The sequence below is a fragment of the Leucoraja erinacea genome, chromosome 17 (assembly GCF_028641065.1).
Source record: "Leucoraja erinacea ecotype New England chromosome 17, Leri_hhj_1, whole genome shotgun sequence".
Classification (NCBI taxonomy): Eukaryota; Metazoa; Chordata; class Chondrichthyes; order Rajiformes; family Rajidae; genus Leucoraja; species Leucoraja erinaceus.
In genome coordinates this window covers 34,186,492-34,210,305 of record NC_073393.1, presented here as the reverse complement: position 1 = coordinate 34,210,305, position 23,814 = coordinate 34,186,492, and the positions used below count along the sequence as shown (strand labels likewise).

General features: G+C 45.4%; 1 protein-coding gene across 1 annotated transcript in view; it reads left to right on the top strand.

Moving 5' to 3' along the window:
* Positions 1–23,814, top strand: part of LOC129705508 (polycystic kidney disease protein 1-like 2) — a 131,778-nt gene that overhangs the window by 66,031 nt on the left and 41,933 nt on the right. The window contains exons 18-26 of the mRNA XM_055649095.1: positions 8–175; positions 298–425; positions 7,859–8,054; positions 12,337–12,468; positions 13,629–13,857; positions 17,420–17,613; positions 20,150–20,380; positions 22,424–22,525; positions 23,609–23,787. Of these exons, the coding sequence (XP_055505070.1) occupies positions 8–175; positions 298–425; positions 7,859–8,054; positions 12,337–12,468; positions 13,629–13,857; positions 17,420–17,613; positions 20,150–20,380; positions 22,424–22,525; positions 23,609–23,787 (1,559 nt within the window). The remainder of the gene's footprint in view (positions 1–7; positions 176–297; positions 426–7,858; positions 8,055–12,336; positions 12,469–13,628; positions 13,858–17,419; positions 17,614–20,149; positions 20,381–22,423; positions 22,526–23,608; positions 23,788–23,814) is intronic.

The following is a 23,814-nucleotide window of genomic DNA, read 5'->3' as shown; positions in this document are numbered from 1 at the left end:
TCGTAAGTTGGAAGCCAGTGCAACCCTGCAGAACGTGGGCGCATCATTGCTGACCGTTGGTGATGAGGAACCAGAGAAAAGGATGGTTGCAACCAAAATCCTATTTAACGTGGTAAACAATGTACTGGAAGCCCTAATAGAAACTGATGAACAGGACAGCACGGCCACCGATACAGTGAGTACGACTCCATTCTGGACAAAAGAGATCACACTCTTCATAACTGAGTGGTAACACAATTAGATTAATTCGCAGCAGCCATGCTGGGTCATATGTTTATATCCTTGTTTGCATTTCAGCAAAGAGTGGTATCGGAGATGTTACTGGACACCATTAACCATCTGCAGGTCGTGGCGTTAAATGAGGCAGTAGCAGACGATGAACCTATTCTCATGACGATGCCTTCAGTTAGAATGTACCTACAGAGGTAAAAGAAAGTTTATACATACCTATTTTATGGTTAATGAGCCCAGCAAGCTGTGTGTGTGCATTATGCATGCTGGTGACTGAAGATGTTCCATGCACCATTATTTGGGAAAGGAATTATTTCCACATCCAGACCAGACTCGGGGATTTTCCCAAGTCTCGGCCCTTCAACTGCCCCATAATATGGCCTGTTTCGTTTGACCATGTAGCACCTGCTTTTCAAGAGTTTGCAAACCATCCATCCTCAATGTTGGTCTAGCTGACCACTTTACTTTGAGCCTCTGAGCCTTCTTCCAGCTGCATCAGTCCAAGCAATTGGGTTGTTTGATTTAGATTTTTAGTTTGGAGATACAGCGTGGAACCAGGCCCTTCAGCCCATCGAGTCCACACCGACCAGCGATCCCCGCACACTAACACACGCTAGGGACGATTTACACATACACCATACCTGTATGTCTTTGGAGTGTAGGAGGAAACTCAAGATCTCGGCGAAAGCCCACACAGTCACTGAGAGAATGTACAAACTCCGTACAGACAGCACCTGTGGTCGGGATCAAACAAACGCGGTTACATTGCACAAGGCCTTCATGCTGTAGGCTCTGATTCCAAGGATAATTATTTGTGTATGAAATGGTCTCTTCTATATGTAGAATTATTTATTTTCCTATTACTACATAATTTTCATGCAACGATGAAATGGTGAGTAGTAATCGTTGCAATGGAGGCAAATGGCTGACGTCCATATTAAAAGCTTTAAATATCCCTACTGTGGAAAGACTTTAAATCTAATGTAATTTATTATAAAGCCACACCCATGTTATCAGACATCACTTTTAAGAATGTCTAGTTTACGCCAGCATGTTGCTGTCCGCTCTAGTTTAACACTGATGCTCGGTGCTGTGACCAACAGGTGCTACAATTGACAAGAAGGTATTTGCTGCTAAAATCAATGTACAGTCAGTGTACATGGAAGGACACAAGAGTTTCCATATAAGCACCAATGTGACTATTCTATTTTGTGGCCTTGTAGGTTTCCTCTGGGTTATCTGGTTTCATAAATTCATAATTTCATCAGAGATAGGAGCAGAATTTTGGCCATTCAGCCCATCATCTACTCTGCCATTCAATCATGGCAGATCTATCTCTCCCTCTTAACCAGGTTCTCCTGCCTTCTCCCCTTAAGCCCTGCCACCCACATCTCAAAGACATGCAGGTCTGAAGGTTAATAGGGCCTCTTTAAAATTGACCCTGGTTTGTAAGCAGTGGATGTGGAAGTGGGATAACATAGAATCAGTGTGAATGAGTGATCGATAGTCAGCATGGACTCAGTGGGTTACAGGGCCTGTTTCCTTACTGTATCTCTAAGTTATAACCTGCAAAACGGCCAATTTGTACCTTGTTATTAATAATGAATAAGACTATTGAAATCCTTGCACAAAAACAAAAAATAAAATGAGGATCTGAAACTGTTATAAAGGGACAGAGGCATGCCTAACCAACCTAAAGCTCTTCGAAGTGAAAGAAAGTGTAGAACAAAGTAGTTAAGTGGAAGTGTTTTAAATCAGGAAGTTTTAGAGAAAATAAGTAAACAAAATAACTGAAGTGTCAATAATTAGATGGGTACAAATTTAAAGGGGCAGATTTTGTTTAGAATGCATTTCCTGATAAGAGAGAAAGAAAAAAGGGAACTGCTGATTGTTGGCCAAACACGAGTGGTGAAATAAATGTTGTGAGCAGCAATTTGGAACGCATTTACTGGGTTGCACAATGTGTTGGTTGACTGCCTTCGATTGCCGAATTGCAGGAGTTAACCAGCAGAGGGCGTCAGGAGGAGGGTATAAAGATGGCTGCATGCAGATGGACATGTTATTCTCTCTGTTATGGTACTGGGGCTATTAAGGCAGAAATGTGCCATGAAAGGATGTGCAGTGAGGTAGTTCAGATTCAATGGGGCCCTGCGGAAAATTATTTCTCAAACATACTGGATCCCACCTCAGTGAAGACAGGTTTAAAAATACAGGCCTGTTTTTGCTCAGAGATATCTGGATTGGAAGTGGTATCTCTAAAGAGTTCTCTGTATCTCTGGTATCTCTTAGTATCTCTGGTATCTCTGCTGGAGGGCACGACTTTGCTTCCTGCCCTGAGATTTGGACCCACCCTGAGTGCCCAGTTGTGGATGTAACAAGGCCTCTAGTAATTGAGGGGGATTTTTTTTTTAAGCACCAGCTCTGCTAGACGGAGGAGAGTGTGAGATGGAAATTGGCTGGTTCTGCGGACGAGGAAGAAACGGAGGGCTTTAAGACCTTCCTGGTGTGGGATTGATGTGTAGAGTGACTGAACATCCTGTAGTTAAGATGAGGTGGTGGGGGCCTGGAAAACAGAACTCTGGTAACTGAGGGGTTGGCTGAGGTGTGACTACTGAAACATTGGGCAAGCATGTCAAGAGCTAAACACTGAGGACTCCACTCTCAGGCAGTGGAGGCTCGTGCTGTAGACTTCAGAAGGTGTTTGAGCAGCAGGTATTGGCCCCTGGAGCTTCCCAGTAAGATCCTGGTGTCAGCAGAATAGTGAAAGGCCTGGGTGTAGTGGATGTGGAGAGGATGTTTCCACTGGTTGGAAAGTCTAGGACCAAAGGTCATAGCCTCAGAATTAAAGGACCTTCCTTTAGGAAGGAGGAGGAATTTCTCTAGTCAGAGGGTGATGAATCTGTGGAATTTATTGCCACAGAAGGCTGTGGAGGTCGTTAATGGATATTTTTAAGGCAGAGATAGATAGATTCTTGATTAGTACAGGTGTCAGAGGTTATTGGGAGATGGCAGGCGAATGGGGTTCGGAGGGAGAGATAGATCAGCCATGATTGAATGGGGGAGTAGACTTGATGGGCCGAATGCCCTAATTCCGATTTCTCTGTGCTGATTCCATGCTCATTCTGAACATGAAGAATTTCCCATTGGTGAACAAGAGTAGCAGCAAAGTGGTAAATTGTCCACGTTTGAGTGAGACAGTTCCATGGTGGTTAACGTTTGCGTCTTTGAGTTCCAATTTGTCTCAATATGGGCTAAAATAGGTATTCTGTGACCAGTATTATAGTTAGCTGGATGTTTAATGCAGGGGACATGTCAAATTTGTTGGCAGGCATCAGAATTGCAAGTGTCTGGAACAAGTTTGCAAATGGTGTGCCAATTTACCCTGAAATTATTGTTAACTATTGGCTCCCTCTAATGGTTTAATAATTATATGTGAGATTGTCACCCAGCCAAGCTTACACCCATTCAAAATCAGCACACTTTCTTCAAAGGTACCACATACTGTATAATCCTAAAGCAAATGTCCATGCATTCACAGAAATCTCACCGGATTTACATCTGGAAACATACAGCATTTGCGTTTGATCACTCAGCCTCTAGGTACTGGGGAAATGGTTCATGAACATCAGCTCCACCTTCTGTGTTCCTTACTTTGTTGTGAACGTTACTCAAGTTTGGTTATGTCATCTCTGAGTGCCCGCTCTACCACCCACCAAATGGAGTTCAGGGCCCCGCAGATATTGACGCAGAGACAACAACCTGGCTGCTCAACACCCGGCTTGAGATCTAACTATTCATTTGGTTTATGTTTCATTTGCAAGAAGAAGAACTTAGAGAAATCTACTCATCTGCTGTATAATCAACAGGTAGAATGAACAAATAACTTGCACTTATGTGGTTAAATGATGCTAAAAACAGGGTATTTCCCTGTTTTAGGATCATTTAACCACATAATTTTTTAGGAAGGAACTGCAGATGCTGGTTTAAACCGAAGATAGACACAAAATGCTGGAGTAACTCAGCGGGACAGGCAGCATCTCTGAAGAAAAGGAATAGGTGACCTTTTGGGTCTAGACCCTTCAAAGCTGAGTTACCAGCATTTTGTGTCCATTAAGAGAGTTTTAGTTTTTTTTAGACATACTGCATGGAAAAGGACCATTCGACCCACCGAGCCCATACCGACCATCGTCCACCTGTTTTCACTGGTTCTATATTGTTTCACCTTCTCATACACTTCCTACACACTAGGGGCAATTTACAGAGGGCAAATTAAGCTACAAACCCACACATTTTTGGAATGTGGTTACCGTGGGAACATGTAAACTCTCCACAGGCAGCACCTGTGGTCAGCATTGAACCTGGGTCTCTAGGGATGTACAAAACAAAACAATATTTATTCATTGTCATTTGAACCTCAGTGAGGCTCAAACCGAAACTCTGTTTCTACAGCCATACAAACAAAACAATTCCTCCAAACAATTCAATTCACACAAACATCCATCACAGTGAATTTCCTCCTCACTGTGATGGAAGGCAAAGACTTTACTATCCCCTGAATACCATTTTTCTCCCGATGTTGAAGCCCCAGGCGGGCGATGTTAAGTCCCACGGCCGTTAAGGCCGTGCCGGGCGATGTACGACCCCGCTCCAGGTCTTAATGTCTCAAAGTCGGAGCTCCCGGCGGACGTTGGCATGTCCCGCGACCATTAAAGCCGCGCCGGGCAATGTACGGCCCCGCTCCGGGTCGTTCCAACCCCGCGATGGGGCCGGGGCGGGAGAAGTTGCGTTGCGGGAGCTCCGAAAAGCGGTCTCCACCAGGCACCCGCGGGCACCGGGCCTGCGGCTGGAGCTCCGGAGTCGGGGCGCACCCGTGTGCCACCACAGCTCCCCATGCTCCGAGGCCGGCCAGTAAGTCCGCAGGCTCCGTGACTGGAGCCCCCAGGTCGTTCCGGTTGGAGACCGCTCCACGGTACTAGGCCCCAACGACAACGGAGACCCGACAGGAAAAAGGTCGGGTCTCCCGAGCAGGGAAGAGATTTTAAAAGTTTCCCCCCCGCCCCCCACATATACCCAGTTAAAAACAGTATGAAAAAAATACAACAACTACATTTAACTAGACAAAAAAATGTGAGGCAACGGCTCTACCAACTGCGCCACTGTGTGCTGCCCTGGAAACTGAAGAGACCTGTCGGTGTACAACAGTCAGATCTAGAGGTAACATTGATGTGATTATTGGCTTCAGGAGTGGACGAGCGAAGGCAGGGATGGAGTGGACTCCTGAAGAGTTCATAATGTAGGCAAATAAGTGGTTTGAATTTGAGTTATTTGCAACTACAGGTGCACAACCTTTTATCCGACAGCCTTGGGACCAGACACTTTTCGTAATTTGGAATTTGTCGGTCTTCGGAATGGAAATTTTTTAGCGTAGATTTTAATGGCTGGCTCAGTGGTAGAGTGCTCGGCTCATATCCGCAAGGTCGCGAGTTTGCGCCTTGATCCCGGCAGTTCCTCGGTCACGAGTTTGAGTCTTCAGTGTAGTTTTTTTCTTGCAGAATAAATGTCTGTATGAAATGCAGTGTGTTGAATGAATTCCTGAATTTGTAAATGTGACCGCAGCATTGAATCACCTCCCGCACTCATGTCACCCTAGCGGGGCTACATGCCCTTAGGCGGCCTAAGGCGACATTTTCACACTCTTATATCCGTGTGCAGCAGAGGCGCCAAACGTGAGCTTTGGTGTGCAGACGACATCCTGGAAAAAATGTCTGGTTTCTTCCAGGTAGGCGATATACCCTCCCGCGCAATATACCCTCCACTTCTCTTTTTAGTTCCCCTTTCTTCCAGGACCGACCCGAGGTTCCGCTGTCACCTCTGCGGGCCACCCTCGGTGAACGCTCACTCAACTTTGTCTTGGGATTCCTACTCTCCCGCGCAATATACCCTCACCTTCTCTTTTATGAATGGGGATTTAGTTCCCCTTTCGTCGAGGACCGACCGGAGGTTCCGCTGTCACCTCTGCGGGCCGCCCGCGGTGAACGTCCTGTCTCCCTGTCCCTGGGATAGCAGGGGGCGATAAAACAGCACAATACCCCCACCCCCAACTCCAGAGGAATCCGCTCCCCGATGGGCCGCTACGGCGACGCGCTGCGCGACCTCAAGAACAAGACGCACCTTGCACACCATCAGTTTCTGCCCCTCTGGAGTTGGAGCGGGGCTGGGCTGGAGTTGCTGATCTGGGATCTCCGTGCTTGCAGTGGGCCTGGGGGTCGGTGTCCTGTTGGTCCTGACGTCTCCGGTGACTGGCACAGCTCGGGCTGTGAGCGAACTGCCACTTGTCGCCGTAGCGCCCACCGGGGAGCGGCTTCTGGTGATCCCGATGTCTCCCGCTAGTTTGCAGTTTTCCTCTGGAGTTGGAACGGGGCTGGGCTGCTGCTGGCTGTGGGTCTCTGGGATCTCCGTGCTTGCAGTGGGCCTGGGGGTCGGTGTTCCGTTGGTCCTGACGTCTCCGGTGACTGGCATTGCCGACGTGAAGACAGTGCAAAGCCCCTACGCCGGTGCAATGCACGGGGAGCTGGAGAGGGGAGGGAAGGGGTCACACACATGGCCAGGAAGCAGAGGGGTGTAGGTGGGGTGAAACTGAAGGGAGCGACAATCTGCAGCTCCCTGCCCGCTGAGTTAAAAAAGTTCCCACGCAAGACTCACAATACACTGTGTATCGTGAGTCTACCGTGGGAACTTTTTTAACTCAGCGGGCAGACAGCAGCATATTGTCAATTATTAACCCTCCCGCGCAATATACCCTCACCTTCTCTTTTATGGATGGGGATTTAGTTCCCCTTTCTTCGAGGACCGACCGGAGGTTCCTCTGTCACCTCTGCGGGCCGCCCTCGGTGAACGTTTTCAAGGACCTTTTTTCAAGGACTGAAAAAAATGTCGCTATTCGGAGGTTTTCGTTATTTGGATCTTCGGATAAAAGGTTGTGCACCTGTAAATGCAACTCTGCAGGACTTTGGTTCGGCTGCATGGAAATGCAGTTTGGTCGCCCCATTACAGGAAAGATGTGGAGGCTTTAGAGAGGGTGCAGAGGAGGTTTACCAGAATGCTGCCTGGATTAGAGGGTTTCAGCAACAGGGTGAGGTTGGATAGACTTGGATTGTGTTCTCTGGAATATCGGACGTTGAGGGGAGACTCGATAGAAGTAGATAAAATTATGAATGGCATAGATAGGGTAGACAATCAGAACGGTTTTCTCAGGGTGGAAATATCTAACATTAGAGGGCTTAGCTGTGAGTTGAGAGGGGGAAAATTTAATGGAGATGTGCAGGGCAAGTTTTTTTATACAGAGAATGGTGGGGGCCTGGAACGCAGTGTCTAGGGTGGTGGTGGCAGATACAAGAGTGGAGTTTAAAGGGCTTTTGGATAGGCACATGGGAATAGAGGAATATGGATCATGTTCAGACAGATGAGAGCAGTTGTGTTCAGCACAAACATTGTGGGCTGAAGGGCCTGTTCCCGCGCTGAACTTTTCTATGTTCCATCTAATTGCAAAGTCAAGGTTATAAATTAAATTAAAGAATACATTTCTTTAAAAGATGAAATTGTTAATGCTTTACCGATAAATATTTAGAATTTTCCATTCTGTGTTGATCAAGAGGGAATGTTTATCGGTTGGAGGAACAGCTGTTTCTTGTGTTTTCAGGCTCCCCGCTGATAGCATGGAAGGAAACTCGATCCGTCTTTCAGATCCGGCTCTGGTGAGCTTCACTCTGCCAGCAATGCCCTGGCTGAGCTCAAGTGGCGACATGGACTCAGTGGATGTGAGGGTGGGTACAACAAGGGGCGGCACGGTGGTAGAGTTACTGCCTTACAGCGCCAGAGACCCGGGTTCCATCCCGACTACGGGTGCTGTCTGTACGGAGATTTATGTTCTGCCCCCATGACCTGCGTGGTCCCCCCCCCCGAGCTCTGGTTTTCTCCCACACCCCAGAGACGTGCAGGTTTGTAGGCTAGTTGGCTTGGTAAAATTGTAAATTATCCCTAGAGTGTGTAAGATAGTGTTCGTGTGCGGGGATCGCTGGTCGGCGCGGACTCAGTGGGCCGAAGGGCCTGTTTCCACGTTGTATCTCTAAACTAAACTAAACGTCCTATATGAAACTGTACTGGCAAAATAACACAAGCTGCCTGTTTGAGTGACATCTCTGTCAATGATTTGGATGAGAACATGGTTCGCAAATTTGCAAATGACCAAAAATGGGTGGTGTTGTAGATAGTGAAGATGGTTGTCAAAAAATGGAAGCACGATCTAGTGTTGTTTAGCTTGTTTTTGTGGGGGGTAGGGGGTAGTTGGAGGAAACTTTTTTGATTCTCTTACCTCGACGGAGATGCGTTTTTTTCCATATCGTATCTCCGTCCGCACTGCGGCCTAACATCGTGGAGTTGGTGGCCTCTGCTGGAGATCGACCAGGTGCTCCATCATGGAACCCTGTGGACTTACCATCACGGAGCTCGCAATCCCTGTCGGGGGCGTCTTTGGGGGCTCCAATTGTGGGAGTGTGCAGGACTTTAACATTGCGGAGTCCCGGTCTCTGGTTAGAGACCGATATCGGGGACTCCAAGCCGCAGGCGTTTCGACCCCCCCTGACGTGGGAGCTTCAGTCGCCCCGACACGGAGACTTCGACCGCCGGCTGTGGATGGTTCAACTGCCCCGACCGCGGGAGAATAAAGAGGAAGGATGCCTTCCATCACAGTGAGGAACGTGGGGAATCCGCTGTGGTGGGTGTTTATGTTAACCTTTAAGTAGTTGTGTGTCTTTTTTAGTGTGGCTGTATGGTCATTTGAATTTCACTGTACCTTAATTGGTACATGTGACAATAAACAATAAAGTGCCCCTTCATATGAGCCAAGATGGTATCTTTATTGGCTGAAACTTGTTGAAGATAAGATTAATGCTATCATGAAAGCCAATCGTATGATGGATCGTTTCATATCTAGAACTTTTGTTGCAATGTTAAGGTTCAAAGGTTAGTTAATTGTCACGTGTATCAATTAAGGTACAGTGAAACTCAAATTACCATGCAGCCATTCTGAAAAAAGCACCAAGACACACACCTACCTGAAAGTTAACATAAACATCCACCACAGCGGATTCCCCACATTCCTCACTGTGATGGAAGGCAGTAAAGTCTAATCCTCTTCCTCTTTATTCTCCCGCGGTCGAACCATTTGCAGTTTGCAGGATGAAGCTCCCGCAGCCGGTGATCGAAGCCCCCGTGACAGAGCGATCGAAGGTCCCGCCATCGGGGTGGTCGAAGCTCCTGTGGCTTGGAGCTGCTGAAGTCTGTCTCCAGCAGAGGCTGCCAGCTCCTCGATATTAGGCCGCAGTGCGGACGGAGATACGATATGGAAAAAAAATCGCATCTCTGTCGAGGTAAGAGATTAAAAAAAGTTTCCCCCCCAACCCCCACATAAAACAAGCTATAGAACACTAAAACATACATTTAACATATATTAAAAATCAACAAAGAAGGAAGGGACGAGACAGATTGTTGGCGAGGCGGCCATTGCAGGCGCCACCCGGTGGTTGAAGTACATAAAACGATGAAAGGCAGAGATAGGGTAAACAGTCAGAACCTTTTGCCCAGAGTAGAAATGTCAAAGACCAGAGGGTATAGGTCTACAGTGAGTTGGGCAAAGTGTAAAGGAGATGTGCAGGGCAAGCTTTTTACAGAGGATATCAAGTGCCTGGAACACACTGTCAGGAGTGGTGGTGGAGACATGTACAATCTTGGCATTTAAGAAGCTTTTGGATATGTATATGGATACGCAGAGAATGGAGGGAAATGGATTATGTGGAGACAGATGAGATTAGTTTATTTTAGCATTTAGTTCAGCGACGACATTGAGGGCTCTCGAGCCTGTTCCTGTATTGTACTGTTCTATCTTCTATATTTTATTACTCCAAATTCTTGCCTCATCTAGCGATTGTGTACGTTTAATTGCACCAAAGACGGGAGATTTAGCGCTCATGGTGTGATTGTGAATCAAAGAAAGCTATAATAACCAATGTTTGTCCAGACTACAAGGGGCGTCATGGTGGCGTAGCAGTAGAGCTGCTGCCTTACAGCACTTACAGTGCCCAGGTTCTATCCCGACTACAGGTGCTATCTGTACAGAACTTCTACGTTCTCCCCGTGACGTGTGGGTTATCCCCGGGTGTTCCGGTTTCCTCCCACATTTCAAAGACATACAAGTTTGTAGGTTAATTAGCTTGGTATAAATGTAAATTGACCACAGTGTGTGTGGGATAGTGTTAATGTGCGGGGATCGCTGGTCAATATGGACTCGGTGAGCCGAAGGGTCTGTTTCCACACTGTATCTCTAAACTAAACTAAACTACCGTATGAATCGACAATTGTTGGTAGTGAACGCAATTTTTCCATCGCAACTTTATCTCTATTCTCTTGGTCAATTGTCACTGACTGAACAACGACTAAAGCAAGTCTACAAACATACTTTGAAAGATGGACCAGTGACAAGTGGCCAAATGATGACTTACAGCTGACCATAAAGAGGAAATACAGTCATAGAGTTAGTAAGTCATACAGCATGGGAGCAGGCCCTTTGGCCCAACTCGTCCTTGCCGACCAATATGTCCTATCTAAGTTAGTTCTATTTGTCCGCATTTGAACTGAATCCCTCTAAACCTTTCCTATCCATTTAGCTGTCCAAATGTCTTTTAAACCCTGTTAAAGTGCCTGCCTCAACCTCCTCTGGCAGCTTGTTCCATACACCCAACATGCACTAAGTAGCAATGTTACAACATTTTGAGATTTAAAAAATCAAGTCTGTAATTTATCCCATCAGATAAAGCATAAAAAGAAGTTTAATTTGACACCTAATTCACTTTCATATCTCAAGTATTTAAAAAGTTATGGCCATTTTCATACTCGGAAATTAGCATCTTGTTCCCAATTGATTTTCTATGGACATAACAAAAAAGCTGTGATCGTGTGCTGTCAAAAGGCCATAGCCCTTCTTAAAAATTAAGAGAACTGAATGAAATTTTCAGTTATCGTAGATTGAAGCATTCTGAAACAAATATAAAATAATCTTACTTGGATGACCTGTCCATCCTGTCAGGGACCTAGTTAGTTACCCAAGTGAGTAAATTTCAAACTTCAATGACCTTCTACCATCTAAAGCCATCCCCCCCATTTCTGTAATAAATGATTAAATTTTTAAATATCCCCAAGTGTCCACACAGTCATAAATAATTCTCAATAAAACATGATTTTGAAATCTCATTTACATTAATTTATAGGCCAAATGGAAGGAATTTAGTGTTCAATTGCTGTAAATTAAAGTCCATTTTAAATCAGCTTTCTAGTGGGTTCCTGTGAACGCGCTGGTTTAGAACGTTCACATTGCGCTGGATTTGTGCCGTCAAATGCCCAGAAAAATACTGTGGGATATAAAGAGCCCAAAATTAGCTACTCGCAATAGTAACTTTGTATAAAGGGTTCTAAAGAAGCCCTTTTTATTGTAAAAATAAGGTACATACCTTTAATTGTTTGCTTTATAAAACCCTAGGGCTGCGAGAGGTCGTGGATTTAGAGAGTGATTTATAAACTACTATAACTATTATACAAGGCCATAAAAACTAATAATACCTTTTACGACGGGGTCTTTCAGCGATTTTTTGTTAATGATTTACTAGGCTGAACATTTTCGATTGCAACAGCCTAGTAAAAATCGCGTTTTTAAACCCGCCCCCTCTAAGCAGCGCCAAAGTCGCGCACACGGGCTGGGGCAGATTCTCAACGGCGATTCATGTAGGTTTTGCAACCTACCTACACTAAGTGAAAAAGTTGCCCCTCAGGTTCCAATTAAATCGTTCCCCTCTGAGAAACAGCAAGTAAGTAAATGAGTTTAGGATAAGGAAGAAATCCCAATTTAGTGAAAGAGACCAAGTCACCGGATTGATGAGCAAGTGCAAGACTCCTCCCTCTATTTTTCCAGAATGTTTCATTCAGCGATTGCATTTGTTTCAGCAGCTTTAATAATAAATTAAACGTATAAAGTACCAAAGTTTCCCTTTTGAGCAGATGGTGAGCTTTTCGGTGAACCCCTTCGCATGGACGAGGAAGAATGAGGTCTCTGGAGCAGTGAGCGGCCTGGTTCTGACATCGTCGAATGGCACTGTCCATCCTGTCAGGGACCTGTTGGAGCACATTGAGGTAAATCTACAACCTGTGTCCCTGACCTTCACCATGATGAAGCCGATCTCTGAGTTATGCCTTTATTTTCAAAGGTTTCAAAGGTATTTTATTGTCACTCGCATGCACCAATTAAGGTTCAGTGATATGCGAATTACCATACAGCCATATGGAAAAAATAGCAACAAGTCACACAACTACATAAAAGTTAACATAAACATCCACCACAGCGGATTTCCTACATTCCTCACTGTGATGGAAGGCCATAAAGTCTAATCTTCTTCCTCTTTATTCTCCCACGGTTGGGGCTGTCGAAACTCCCGCAGCCGGTGGTCGTATCCCCCCGCATCAGGGCGATCATAACTCCTGCGTTGGGGAGTTCGAAACTCCGGCGTCGGGGTGATCGAAACTTCCACGCGGGGCGGTCGAAACTCCTGCGGCTTGGTGTCCCCGAAGTCGGTCTCTGACCAGAGACCGCGGGCTCCATGATGTTAAGTTCGCAAGCACCCATGGTTGTAACTCTGCAGTCGACCCCTGGCAAAGGGCTCGCGGGCTCCACAATGGGAAGTCCGCAGGTGGAGCTCTCAAAATCCCGCACATAAAACAAGCTAAAGAACACTTAAAAAATAAAAATAACACGTACCATTAAAACGCGAAGGAAAGGACAGACAGACTGTTGGCGAGGCAGCCACAGCTGGTTCCACCAGGTTTGTTATGTTGTTACCTAGAGGACAACATAGAAATGCCAAATTCCAAATGTGTTACTCATAGTCTTTTCCTATCATCAAATGTAATAAGGGGCAGCAGCATTAGTACTGCTGGTAGAGTTGCTGCCTCTCAGAGCCAGAGTCCCGGGTTGATCCTGACCTCTGGTGCTGCCTGTGCAGAGTTTGAACGTTCACCCTGTGTCCATGTTGGTTTTCTTCGGGAGCTCTGGTTTCCTTCCGCATCCCAAAGTCGTGCAGGTTTGTAGGATAATTGTCCTCCGCAAGCTGCTGCTGGTGTGTAGGGAGTGGATGCAAAGTGGGATAGCATAGAACTTGTGTGAGCGGGTGACCGATAGTTAGTATGGGCTGAAGGGCCTGTTTCTGTGGTGTATCTTTCAATCAATCAAAACTATTAAAAGAATCCATTGACAGCTTGCAGCTTTCAATTCTAACATTAGCCTGTTTCTGCCACAGATAATACTTCCTCGATATGATGTGACTCCTGAGAATCGCACTGAATTCAAGTTGGAAAACGAGCTGAGCACCATGCAAGTGAATGTTACTGCAGAGAGCGGTGCCCTTGGGTTTTATCTGGAGACTGAGCAAGATGTTCCACTGCTCCTCTACTTGAGCTATGCCACTGAGCCTAATGACACCAGTTTCCTAGTTTCCACACAGCTACCTAATACAAAATACACTGGAGGTAAGAGCAAGGCAAGCCCCCGGCAAGGGGGAAACACCACCAGGAAGAATATTAATGACGACCTTCATTGTGCCTGCAGCTCCACGTGTGGAGATATTGTCATTAAATCATTTCCATCACAGAAGCAGACCTGCCAATTGACTCATAGCTCAGCCCACTCTTTAGTTCCATTTCCATTGCTCTCTCATTGTCTCTCTCCCACCTGCCCTCAACCCCCACCACCATCTCTCTTTCTCTTGTTTCTCTCTTTCTCTCTCTCTCTCTTTCCCCTCTCTCCCCTCTCCCTCTTCTCTCTGCCTCTCTCCCTCTCTCTCTCTCTCTCTCCCTCTCCTCTCCCCTCTCTCTCTCCCCCTCTCTCTCTCTCCCCCCCCCTCTCTCCCCTCTCTCTCTCTCTCTCTCCCCTCTCTCTCTCTCTCCCCCTCTCTCTCTCTCCCCTCTCTCTCTCTCTCTCTCCCCTCTCTCTCTCCCCCTCTCTCCCTCTCCCCTCTCTCGCCCCCTCTCTCGCCCCCCCTCTCTCGCCCCCTCTCTCGCCCCCCTCGCCCTCCCTCGCCCCACCCTCGCCCGCCCTCTCTCTCTCCCCTCCCTCTTTTGTAAAGAAAGGTACGTCCCTTTATTCTGAGGCTATGGCCTCTGGTTTAGACTCTAGAACCAGTGGAAATATCCTCTCCACATTCACTGTCCAGGCCGTTCACTATTCTGTAAGCTTCAATGAGGTCCCTCTTGATCCTTCTAAACTCACTTCCATCACTACTTGTGTTCCAAATGCCCACATCCATGCCATCTCAAACGGTCCCATATCCAGATTTGTAAATCTTATACATAACCCTTTAGTTTATGCAATGCAATCCTTCTAAAAATAAATATAGTCCCCTCAAATCTATGCGACCATCTTGTAAATGGAAATTAAAATTCAGGAGCCATATCCCATCAATAATGTTTTGAATTCAGCATAGCTTGTCCAGCTAAGATAAACATTGTGTGTCGGAAGGAGCTGCAGATGCTGGTTTAAACCAAAGATAGACACAAAAAAGTGTTCTTTATCTCACTACATCATCGTCTGTATCTCTCATTTCCCTTTCCTCTGACTAGTCTGAAGAAGGGTCTCGACCCAAAACCTCACCCATTCCTTCTCTCCAGAGATGCTGCCTGTCCTGCTGAGTTACTCCATTAGTTCTAGACTAAGCTAACCATTAGTTATGATCTTGTGATTTATAGGCATGGCAGGACATTCCATTCTTCAAAGCACTTGCTGGTTTAGATATTATGAAAATAAGTAATTGGTATTTTAAGTTTAGTTTAGTCTAAACAAAATGAATGATATTTGTAATTGTAACCAGTCACAGTCTGTATAAAATATATCCTTTAGAGTCGCCTTGAAACAGTGGCCTGGATATGGAACCATTATTCAGGCCATTTCTCAATTGTATTTTGGTTGTCAGTTTTCATATGATGTTGTTGGTTTTAAAGCTTTTTTCAGCTTCTCCAAAGACTGTAAATCTAGGTCTCACCAAAGGGGCTGTCCCACTGCGACGACCTAATCTGCAAGTTTAAAAGAGTTTGCTTTCGACTCAAACTCGCAGCAGGGTTGACACGTGGTCCGAGGAGGTCCTATGATGTCACTGGAACTCTGCTTCATGCTCGAGGGACGTTCCCGCCTACTCGCGGCCTCAGTTTGGTCGAGGAAATTTTTTAAGCATGTTGAAAAATTTTCCGCGATTAAAAATTGGTCAGCATGGTTCTTTTGAACTCGTAGTGCAGTGGAGAGGCAGTCGACAGCAGCCGTAGGCAATCTCCTTCGCTGACCGGGCATTTTAATTGGTTCATTGGAGTTTTCAGGACCACAGGAAAACCGACCAGTAGGTTGTATGCCCGCTGTGAAATTTGCTTATCTTTATTATTGTCGTGGCTAGCTTAGAAAGTGTCTGCACTGACTTCTGACATTTTCCTTCGTTCCCCTCTTACAATCCCCCTTCTATTCTCCCCCCCTACTCTCCCCTCTCTTAAGCTCCGCCCCATGGTTCTTTTCCCCTCGTAGTAGTGCAGTGGAGAGGCAGTCGACAGCCTAGGCAATCTCTTCGCTGACCCTGGCTCATTGGAGTTTTCAGGACCCCCCTCTTCAATGCCCGCTAAACTTCATTGTCTGGCTTCTTAAAAGTGTCTCCACTCCTTCTCCCCCCTTTTCTCCCCCCTTCTCTCCCCCCTTCTCTCCCCCTCTTGTCCCCCTCTTGTCCCCCTCTTGTCCCCCTCTTGTCCCCCTCTTCTCCCCCTCTTCTCCCCCCATTCTCTCCCCTTTCTCTCCCCCACTCTCCCCTTCTGTCCCCCCCCCCCTCCGCGCTCTCTAAAGGGCTTACCGTACACTGTGCAGCCATCTTTTACCTTCCTGTTCATCGCGTGTGTGAATTTCAAACAACGCTCCCCCGCTTTCCCTGTCCCCCGCCTTTGCGATGTGTTTGTGTGTGTGTGTGCGCGGTCGGTCGATCCAGCTCGAGGTTTTGCAGGCGAGTGCCCTCGAGCTTGAAGGTCGAAGACAGTCTTCTGAACTTGTGGATTAGGTCGCCGCAGTGGGACAGCCCCTTAAATCAGTGCACTGATGAGCTTTTGTGTGGTTCAATTACTTTCATGACTAAAAGGAACTAATTTAGTTCCGCCTGCTCTGAGTTTGATAATGTACACCTTGAATTTTTAACATATTTCCATTTGGTTGTGAACAAATTAGTAAAACATAGAACGGTACAACACAAGAACAGGCCCTTCAGCCCACTATGTCTGCCGAAGATGATGCCTAGACCATCTTATATCTACCTTCACCTAATCCAGATCCCTTCCCATTCCCTGCATATCCATCTGCCCATTCAGAAGTCTCTTAAATGCTACTATCATATCTGCCCTTGGAAGTGCTTTCCAGGCACTCACCACCCTCTGGATGAGAAAAGACTTGCCTCGCACATCTTTCTCAAACTTAGCCCCTCTCACATTGCTTTCTCACCTCGTAGATTAATTTTGGAAGTTCAATGTACTACTTTATTATTTTCATTTGCATCTATTCTGATGTATTTGGGTACAATATAGCACACTTACATATATTGGATCTTTCGTCTCTTCCACAAACCGAATCTTTGATATTACTACATTCTTGTAAAGCACGCACCTCACTCTCCCATCTAGTTGGCAGCTCAGCATGAAAATGCAGTTAGGAAAGCATGCCCATACATTGCAACCTGTACGTTTACATATTTAAAGAATAATCTCAGATTTATCCAACAAGAATGTTCTTCAATGGAGACACGAGGAAATGCAGATGCTAGAATCTTCAGCAAAATAGGAAGTGCCGGAGGAACTCAGTGGTCTGGAAGCATCTGTGGAGGGAAATGATGACGTTTTGGGTTGGGACTGATGAAGGGTCCTAACCCAAAATGTTGCCTGTCCATTTCCTTCCACAGATGCTGCCTGACATGTTGATTTCCTTCAGAAGATTGTTCTTCAGATTTTTAATCCTTTTTTTTGTTGGTGAAAAGTGCTGGTCTTTAAAGCATTCCTATTATCTTCTGTCCTTTCCAATAAGCTGCAAGATACACCTGGCTTGTTCCTCTTGATGAGTTGATGTATGGAGCAGGTATTTACTACTTAGCCGTGAAGCCTATCCCGGATCTAAACTCTTCACGACTGATGAACACAACTGTGGCCTTCACGTCGTTTGTATCCCAGTGCGTTTACTGGGATGAAGTTAACAGCAACTGGAATTCATCTGGATGTTTGGTGAGTACCTTTGCGTTGTATTGTGTAATCAGGAGGTCAGGGCTATGGGACTCTGGTGAAATATGGAACTCTGGAAGCTGAGACCCTCAGCTTGTTCTGATATTCAGTAAGATCCTGTCTGGTCTACCCCTTGGTCTTTGCTCCACATTCCTGTCTGATCCCCCTAACCTTTACCTGCCCGTGGCCAGGAAATCTCTCTACTACGGCCTTGAAGATATTCAATAACAGCATGGAGGTGCAGCAGTAGAGCTGCTGCCTTACGGCGCCAGATACCTGGGTTTGATCCTGACTATGAGTGCTGTCTGTACGGAGTTTGCACGTTCTCACTGTGACGGCATGGGTTTTCTCCAGATGCTCCGGTTTCCTCCCACGCTCCTAAAACGAGCTGGTTTGGAGTTTAATTGGCCTGTAAATTGTTTCTAGTGTGGAGGATAGAACTAGTGTTGGTTGGCTTGAACTCAGTATGCAGAAGGGCCTGTTTCCATGCAGTATCCCTAAACTAAACTAAACTAAAGACTTAGAGTTCACAGCTCCCTGGGTTGGAGAATTCCAGTCAATTAACCCCTGGGTGAAATGAATTCTCCTCATCCCCATCCTAAATGGACACCACTTCTTTCTGAAATGATGTCCTCGCATCTAGATTTCTCTCAGGAGTGACCTTGTCAAGCCCCTCAAAAACCTTTGTTTCAAAAAGGTCACCTCATTCTTCTAAGGCTCTCTTAGAGAGTATGGGCACAATCTTTTCAATCTTCCGTCATCATATAGCCATTTTATGCCATCAATCAGTCCTGTAAAGACCCTCGAGACTGCGGGAATCTGGAAAAAATAATAAACTGCTGGGAAGCTCAGTGGGCCGAGCAGCATCTGTGGAGTGAATCCTCTTGGTCTTGAGATGCAAGAGTTGCATGATCCTGACTGATTCTTCTCTTATTGTAGTAGTTCTTGTGACATTGACAAAACCACTTGATGTAAGGAAACTGCCTGTATGCTGACAAATAGCATTCATTGATTAAAAGACAGAACGTACTAGTTCTTGACGGCAATGATATTTGTGAAAATGCACATTACATAATTTATCCTCCCCCACACACCCCCCCTCCCCTCCCCACACCCCCCCCCCCCCACACCCCCTCCCCCAGAAACCCTGTGTGTGTGTGTGTGTGTGTGTGTGTGTGTGTGTGTGTGTGTGTGTGTGTGTGACACCCCCCTCCCCCTCCCCTCCCCCCCCCGGTACGCAGTACCTGGAGCTGCCAGCCCCCAGCCGGGAGCATTGCGATCGGGAACCAGCCCTCTCCTGTGATAATCCCCCGGGCTCTGGATTGAAGCCGCTGAACAGGCAGTCCCGCTGCCCCACTCCCCACTCCCCGCATGCTGCGAGTGATGTCACCCCCTGTACGTTTACCCCTATGGGATAAAAGGAGCGAATTAATAATATTAATATAATATCAAGCAGGGTGGTTAGTGTGGGCGTGGGGGGGTGGTTAGAGTCTGTGTGTGAGGGGTGGTTAGTGCATGTGTGAAGTGAAGCCGCAGGGCCCCCCCCCCCCGCAACCACTCATTGAGGGGACGGGGCCCAACGGGTCCCCCTTGGTCTAGTAAATCTTAATATCCTGGTGTAATAAGATTCTATCATAACATCTGTATCTCATGAAATCAGATATGCCATTTATTGTCACTATACATGTACAGTGAAACTGAAAGCTGCTCGTACTCAGTGCATACATACAATTTAGCACAAAAAACAAGAAACAGAAAAAACAAAAACAGAAGGGAGATGGGGGGGGGGGAATAGGTGCACAAATTCTGCGGCGCTACATACATATATACATATATACAGATGGAAGTCCGTGTTGGGCGGTGTAGTCAGTGCATGTGTGAATTTGAATTTATAGTAGTTATAATTCTCGGAAAGCAACTATTCCTGAGTCTGTTTGTCCTGGATTTGATGCACCTATAGCGCCTTCCAGAGGGCAGCAGGTCGAACAGTCCAAACGCAGGATGGGAGCTGTCTTTGATGATCTTCTTTGCCCTGCTAAGGCAGCGGGAGGTGTAGATGTCCATCAGGGAGGGGAGAGGGCAGCCAATGATCCTCTGTGCTGTCCTGGTTACCCTCTGAAGCCTCTCCCTGTCTGCCATGGTGCAGCTGCCATACCATGCTGTAATGCAGTCTGTCAGCAGGCTCTCGATGGACGGGATGGAAATAAAGTTCATCTTGTGTATTTTTTAAGATCCTTGTCACCCTCACTATTCTCAACATTTGTTGATTTAGCTGTTACATTCTCTGGCATCTGAATGATTTTGATTTTTTTATATACTGTATAATAATTGTCATCAGATTAACTATGCAGATGCTTTCAAAAGTAGTATGTTCAAACTGAATGCTTGGAAACAAAATGACAAAATAAATTGCTTATCTGCAGTGTCTAATTCTTTTGCAATCTCTTCCTTTCACAATGGTGTTAGGACACTACAATTGCAATGGGGAAATACATGTGTGTGAGCACATGATTGTGCATTTTACTGCTTTATGTTTCAGGTGGGCCCTCTAACTACTCTCAACAGCACTCAATGCTTGTGCAACCATCTCACCTTCTTCAGCAGCTCCTTCTTTGTCATGCCCAATGTGGTGGATGTCAGCAAGACAGTAGAACTTTTTGCCACCTTTGTGGATAACCCGATAGTTGTTACCACTGTTGCCTGCGTTTTTGGCCTCTATATCCTCGCTGTGGCTTGGGCGAGAAGCAAAGATCAGCAAGATGTGACCAAAGTGAGTCATCAAATACGACAATGGGCCTTTTTGGCCAAGTTAAGACTCTGACATTTTTAACTACTCTAAACTTGTAGTGTACAAGTGGACGCCAGTATACTCTTGTATACGGCCTCATTGTAATATACTATGTTACACTCTTGTAAACTCTGATTGTGTCTAATGTATAGTTGGATTGTTTCTGAACTGTACAACTGTATGCAAAACAAGAATATCACGTCACAGTGCGCAGCGGTAGAGTTGTTGCCTTACAGCGCCAGAGAACCAGCTTCAATCCTGACTACGGGTGCTGTCTGTATATGATGTATAGTTTGTAAATTCTCCCCGTGACCTGCATGGGTTTTCTCCGAGATCTTCGGTTTCCTCCCATACTCCAAAGAGGTACTGGTCTGTCGGTAGATTGGCTTGGTAAGTGTACAAATTGTCCATAGTGTGTGTAGGAGAGTGTTAATAGCTGGTCGGCGCGGACCCTGTGGGCCAAAGGGCCTGTTTCCGCGTTGTATCTCTAAACTAAACTAAACTAAACTCATTTATGGCATCTAAGATACCACATCTAAGCTAATCCCATTTGACCCATATCCCTTCAAATGATCCCGTCCATATATACCTGCTCAAATGTCTTGTAAGTGTTGTTGTTATACCTGCCTCAACTACTCCCTCTAGCTCATTCCACATAACTGTGTGAAAATGTTACTCCTTGGCTATCAAATCTTTCCCTTCACACTTTAAATCTATGCTCTCTAGTTCTTGATTCTCCAAAAATGGGGAGAAAACTCTCTGTATCTATGGCTCATGTTATTTTATATACCTATTTGACGTCACTCTTTTGTCTCCTGTGCTCCCAGGAATAAACTCCTAACCTTTTCAACCTCTCCCTATAGTTCAGGCCCTCAAATTCTGACAACATTCTTACAATTTTCCCATAGTAGGTTGACCAAAACTGCGCGCCGTATTCCAATACAACTTCATCAATATCTTGTACAACTGTAACATAATGTTCCAACTAGTTCCCTGGCTGTCCAGAGTGCCATAAGCCTTTTTCACTACCCATGAAGCCACATTCAGGGAGTAAAAATCTGGCATCACTAATGGTGTCCTAGAAACTAACACCTTGTTGTTTGATACTTTAACACCTAAGGGAGGAACATTCCTTCCTCAGCTGGTCTGGCCTATATGGACTCTGAACCCACCACCTGGTTAACTCATACTTACTGTTTGAAATGCCCTAGCAAGTAATAAAGTCTAATGGCAATTAGGGATAAACACTGATTAGTTTAAAGTGCAACTGTCTTTATATGTTTTAAATAGCAAACAATCTCCGGCCTTTATGACATTTATTCTGGAAGGTTTAATTGTATCATCTGAGGTCAACTCTGGTGGTTGCAGCATTTGTACACAAATCACTGTCACACGCTCCTGTTAACTATATTAGAAACAATGAAGAATGTTACACGGCAAAAACAACATAAATAGTACAAGACCTGGAGGAATTGTTCATTCTCCACTTCCAAATGGTCTGATTCTTGATCTGCCTAAAGTAGACATCAATATACTTAGAAACATAGAAAATAGGTGCAGGAGTAGGCCATTCCAAATCAATACTTCGTACCTGCTTTTTCCTCATATACCCTGATTCCATTAACCATAAGAGCTTTATCTAACTCTCTCTTTGAAAACATCCAGTGAACTGGCCTCCACTGCCATCACTGGCAGATAATCCCACGGATTCACAACTGTCTGGATGAAAACGTTTTTCCTCATCTCAGTCCTACCCCTTATTCTTAAACTGTGACCCCTGGTTCTGGACTCCCCCAACATCGGGACCATTTTTCCTGCATCTCGCCTGTCCAATCCCTTAAGAATCGTATATGTTTCTATAAGATTCCCTCTCATCCTTCTAAATTCCAGTGAATATAAGCCCAGTCGATCCATTCTTTCATCATATGTCATCATATTAAATATATATTACTTTAAAGTGAATCATGTGTACTGCAAGACCTGTTGAGCTAATTGTCTTTTTCTTCATTCTTAATAAAAACACAGGTGAAAATAACACTGCTTGCTGATAATGACCCATTTGCCCAGTATCGTTACTTGGTGACGGTTTTTACAGGACATCGTAGGGGAGCTGCTACCACTTCAAAGGTTTGTTGCTGTTTAGATTTTAGTGTAATATTTAGTCCCACCTCGGTCATTCCTTCTTCTCCTCACTCTTGCCAGGCAGAAGATACAGAAACCTGAAAGCCTGTGCCACCAGGCTATCAGTTATCAGGCTTCTGAACAGTCCTTCTATAAGCTAAGGTATTGTCTGATTCACCTCTACCCCATTGTGGACATTGGACTTTGTCTATGGAACTGATGCACTACAATGCTGAGAATGAGATTCTGCACTCTGTATCTTTCCCTTTGCACTATCTATTGTACAAGTTGGACTTGATTATATAGTATGTACTGATCTAATTGGGTAGCATGCAAAACAAAGCTTTCCACTGTCAAAGAGTCATAGCCTTTGACCCAACTTGTCCATGCCAACAAAGACACACTATTCCCACCTACCTGCATTTGCCTAGATCCTTCTAAACCGTTCTTGTCCAGGTTCCCGTCCAAAAGTCTTATGAAGGTCGTTATAGTAGCTGCCTCCACTGCCCTCTCTGGCAGCTCGTTCCATATACCCACCACCCTTGGTGTGAAAAAGAAGTTAAAGTGTCCTGAATTTTATTTCCTTTGAGGTCGAGAATAATATGCAAGTTTAAAACTGCAGGCTTCTCCTACAAAGCAACCAACAGATATTGGTTTTAGTTTAAGCAGAAAGATATGTACACTGCAGTAAAATGATGTGGGAGCTTTGTCTTACCTTGGTGTTCAGCTTAAAGTTGTTATATCATGATACTTCCGAACCTGATGAGATGAATGATGAATGATGAGACAAAGAAAAAGATTGCCACAAAGTAATGGCGTAAAGTACAATTGTTTTAGAATATACGAGCAGTTACATGTTGCATGTGCTCATGATCGACGATAGAATTGTTTGTCTTTTCTTCAGTCTATAGCAATAACAGGAAGAGAATATGAAAGTGTTATGTCCTCCTTATGTTTTGAATGTTCCGAATTTGTTGGAAGATGAATCGTATACATTTTAAAATAACCAGGCTCCTAATTTAACACACCATGAGCTTGTGTAAATGTATTTTGTCAATTGATTATATTTTGATATTTCTTCTTATTCAGGTGACAATAACGCTGCATGGCTCGGAGCGAGAGAGTGACCCCCATTTCCTTACAGACGTCGAGAAACCTATCTTTGAGAGAGGAGGGGTTGACGGATATCTGCTAACAACCTTATTCCCCCTTGGGGATCTTCAGAGCATTCGATTGTGGCATGACAACTCGGGATCCAACCCATCCTGGTAAACTTGAGTATTCCTCCTTGCTCA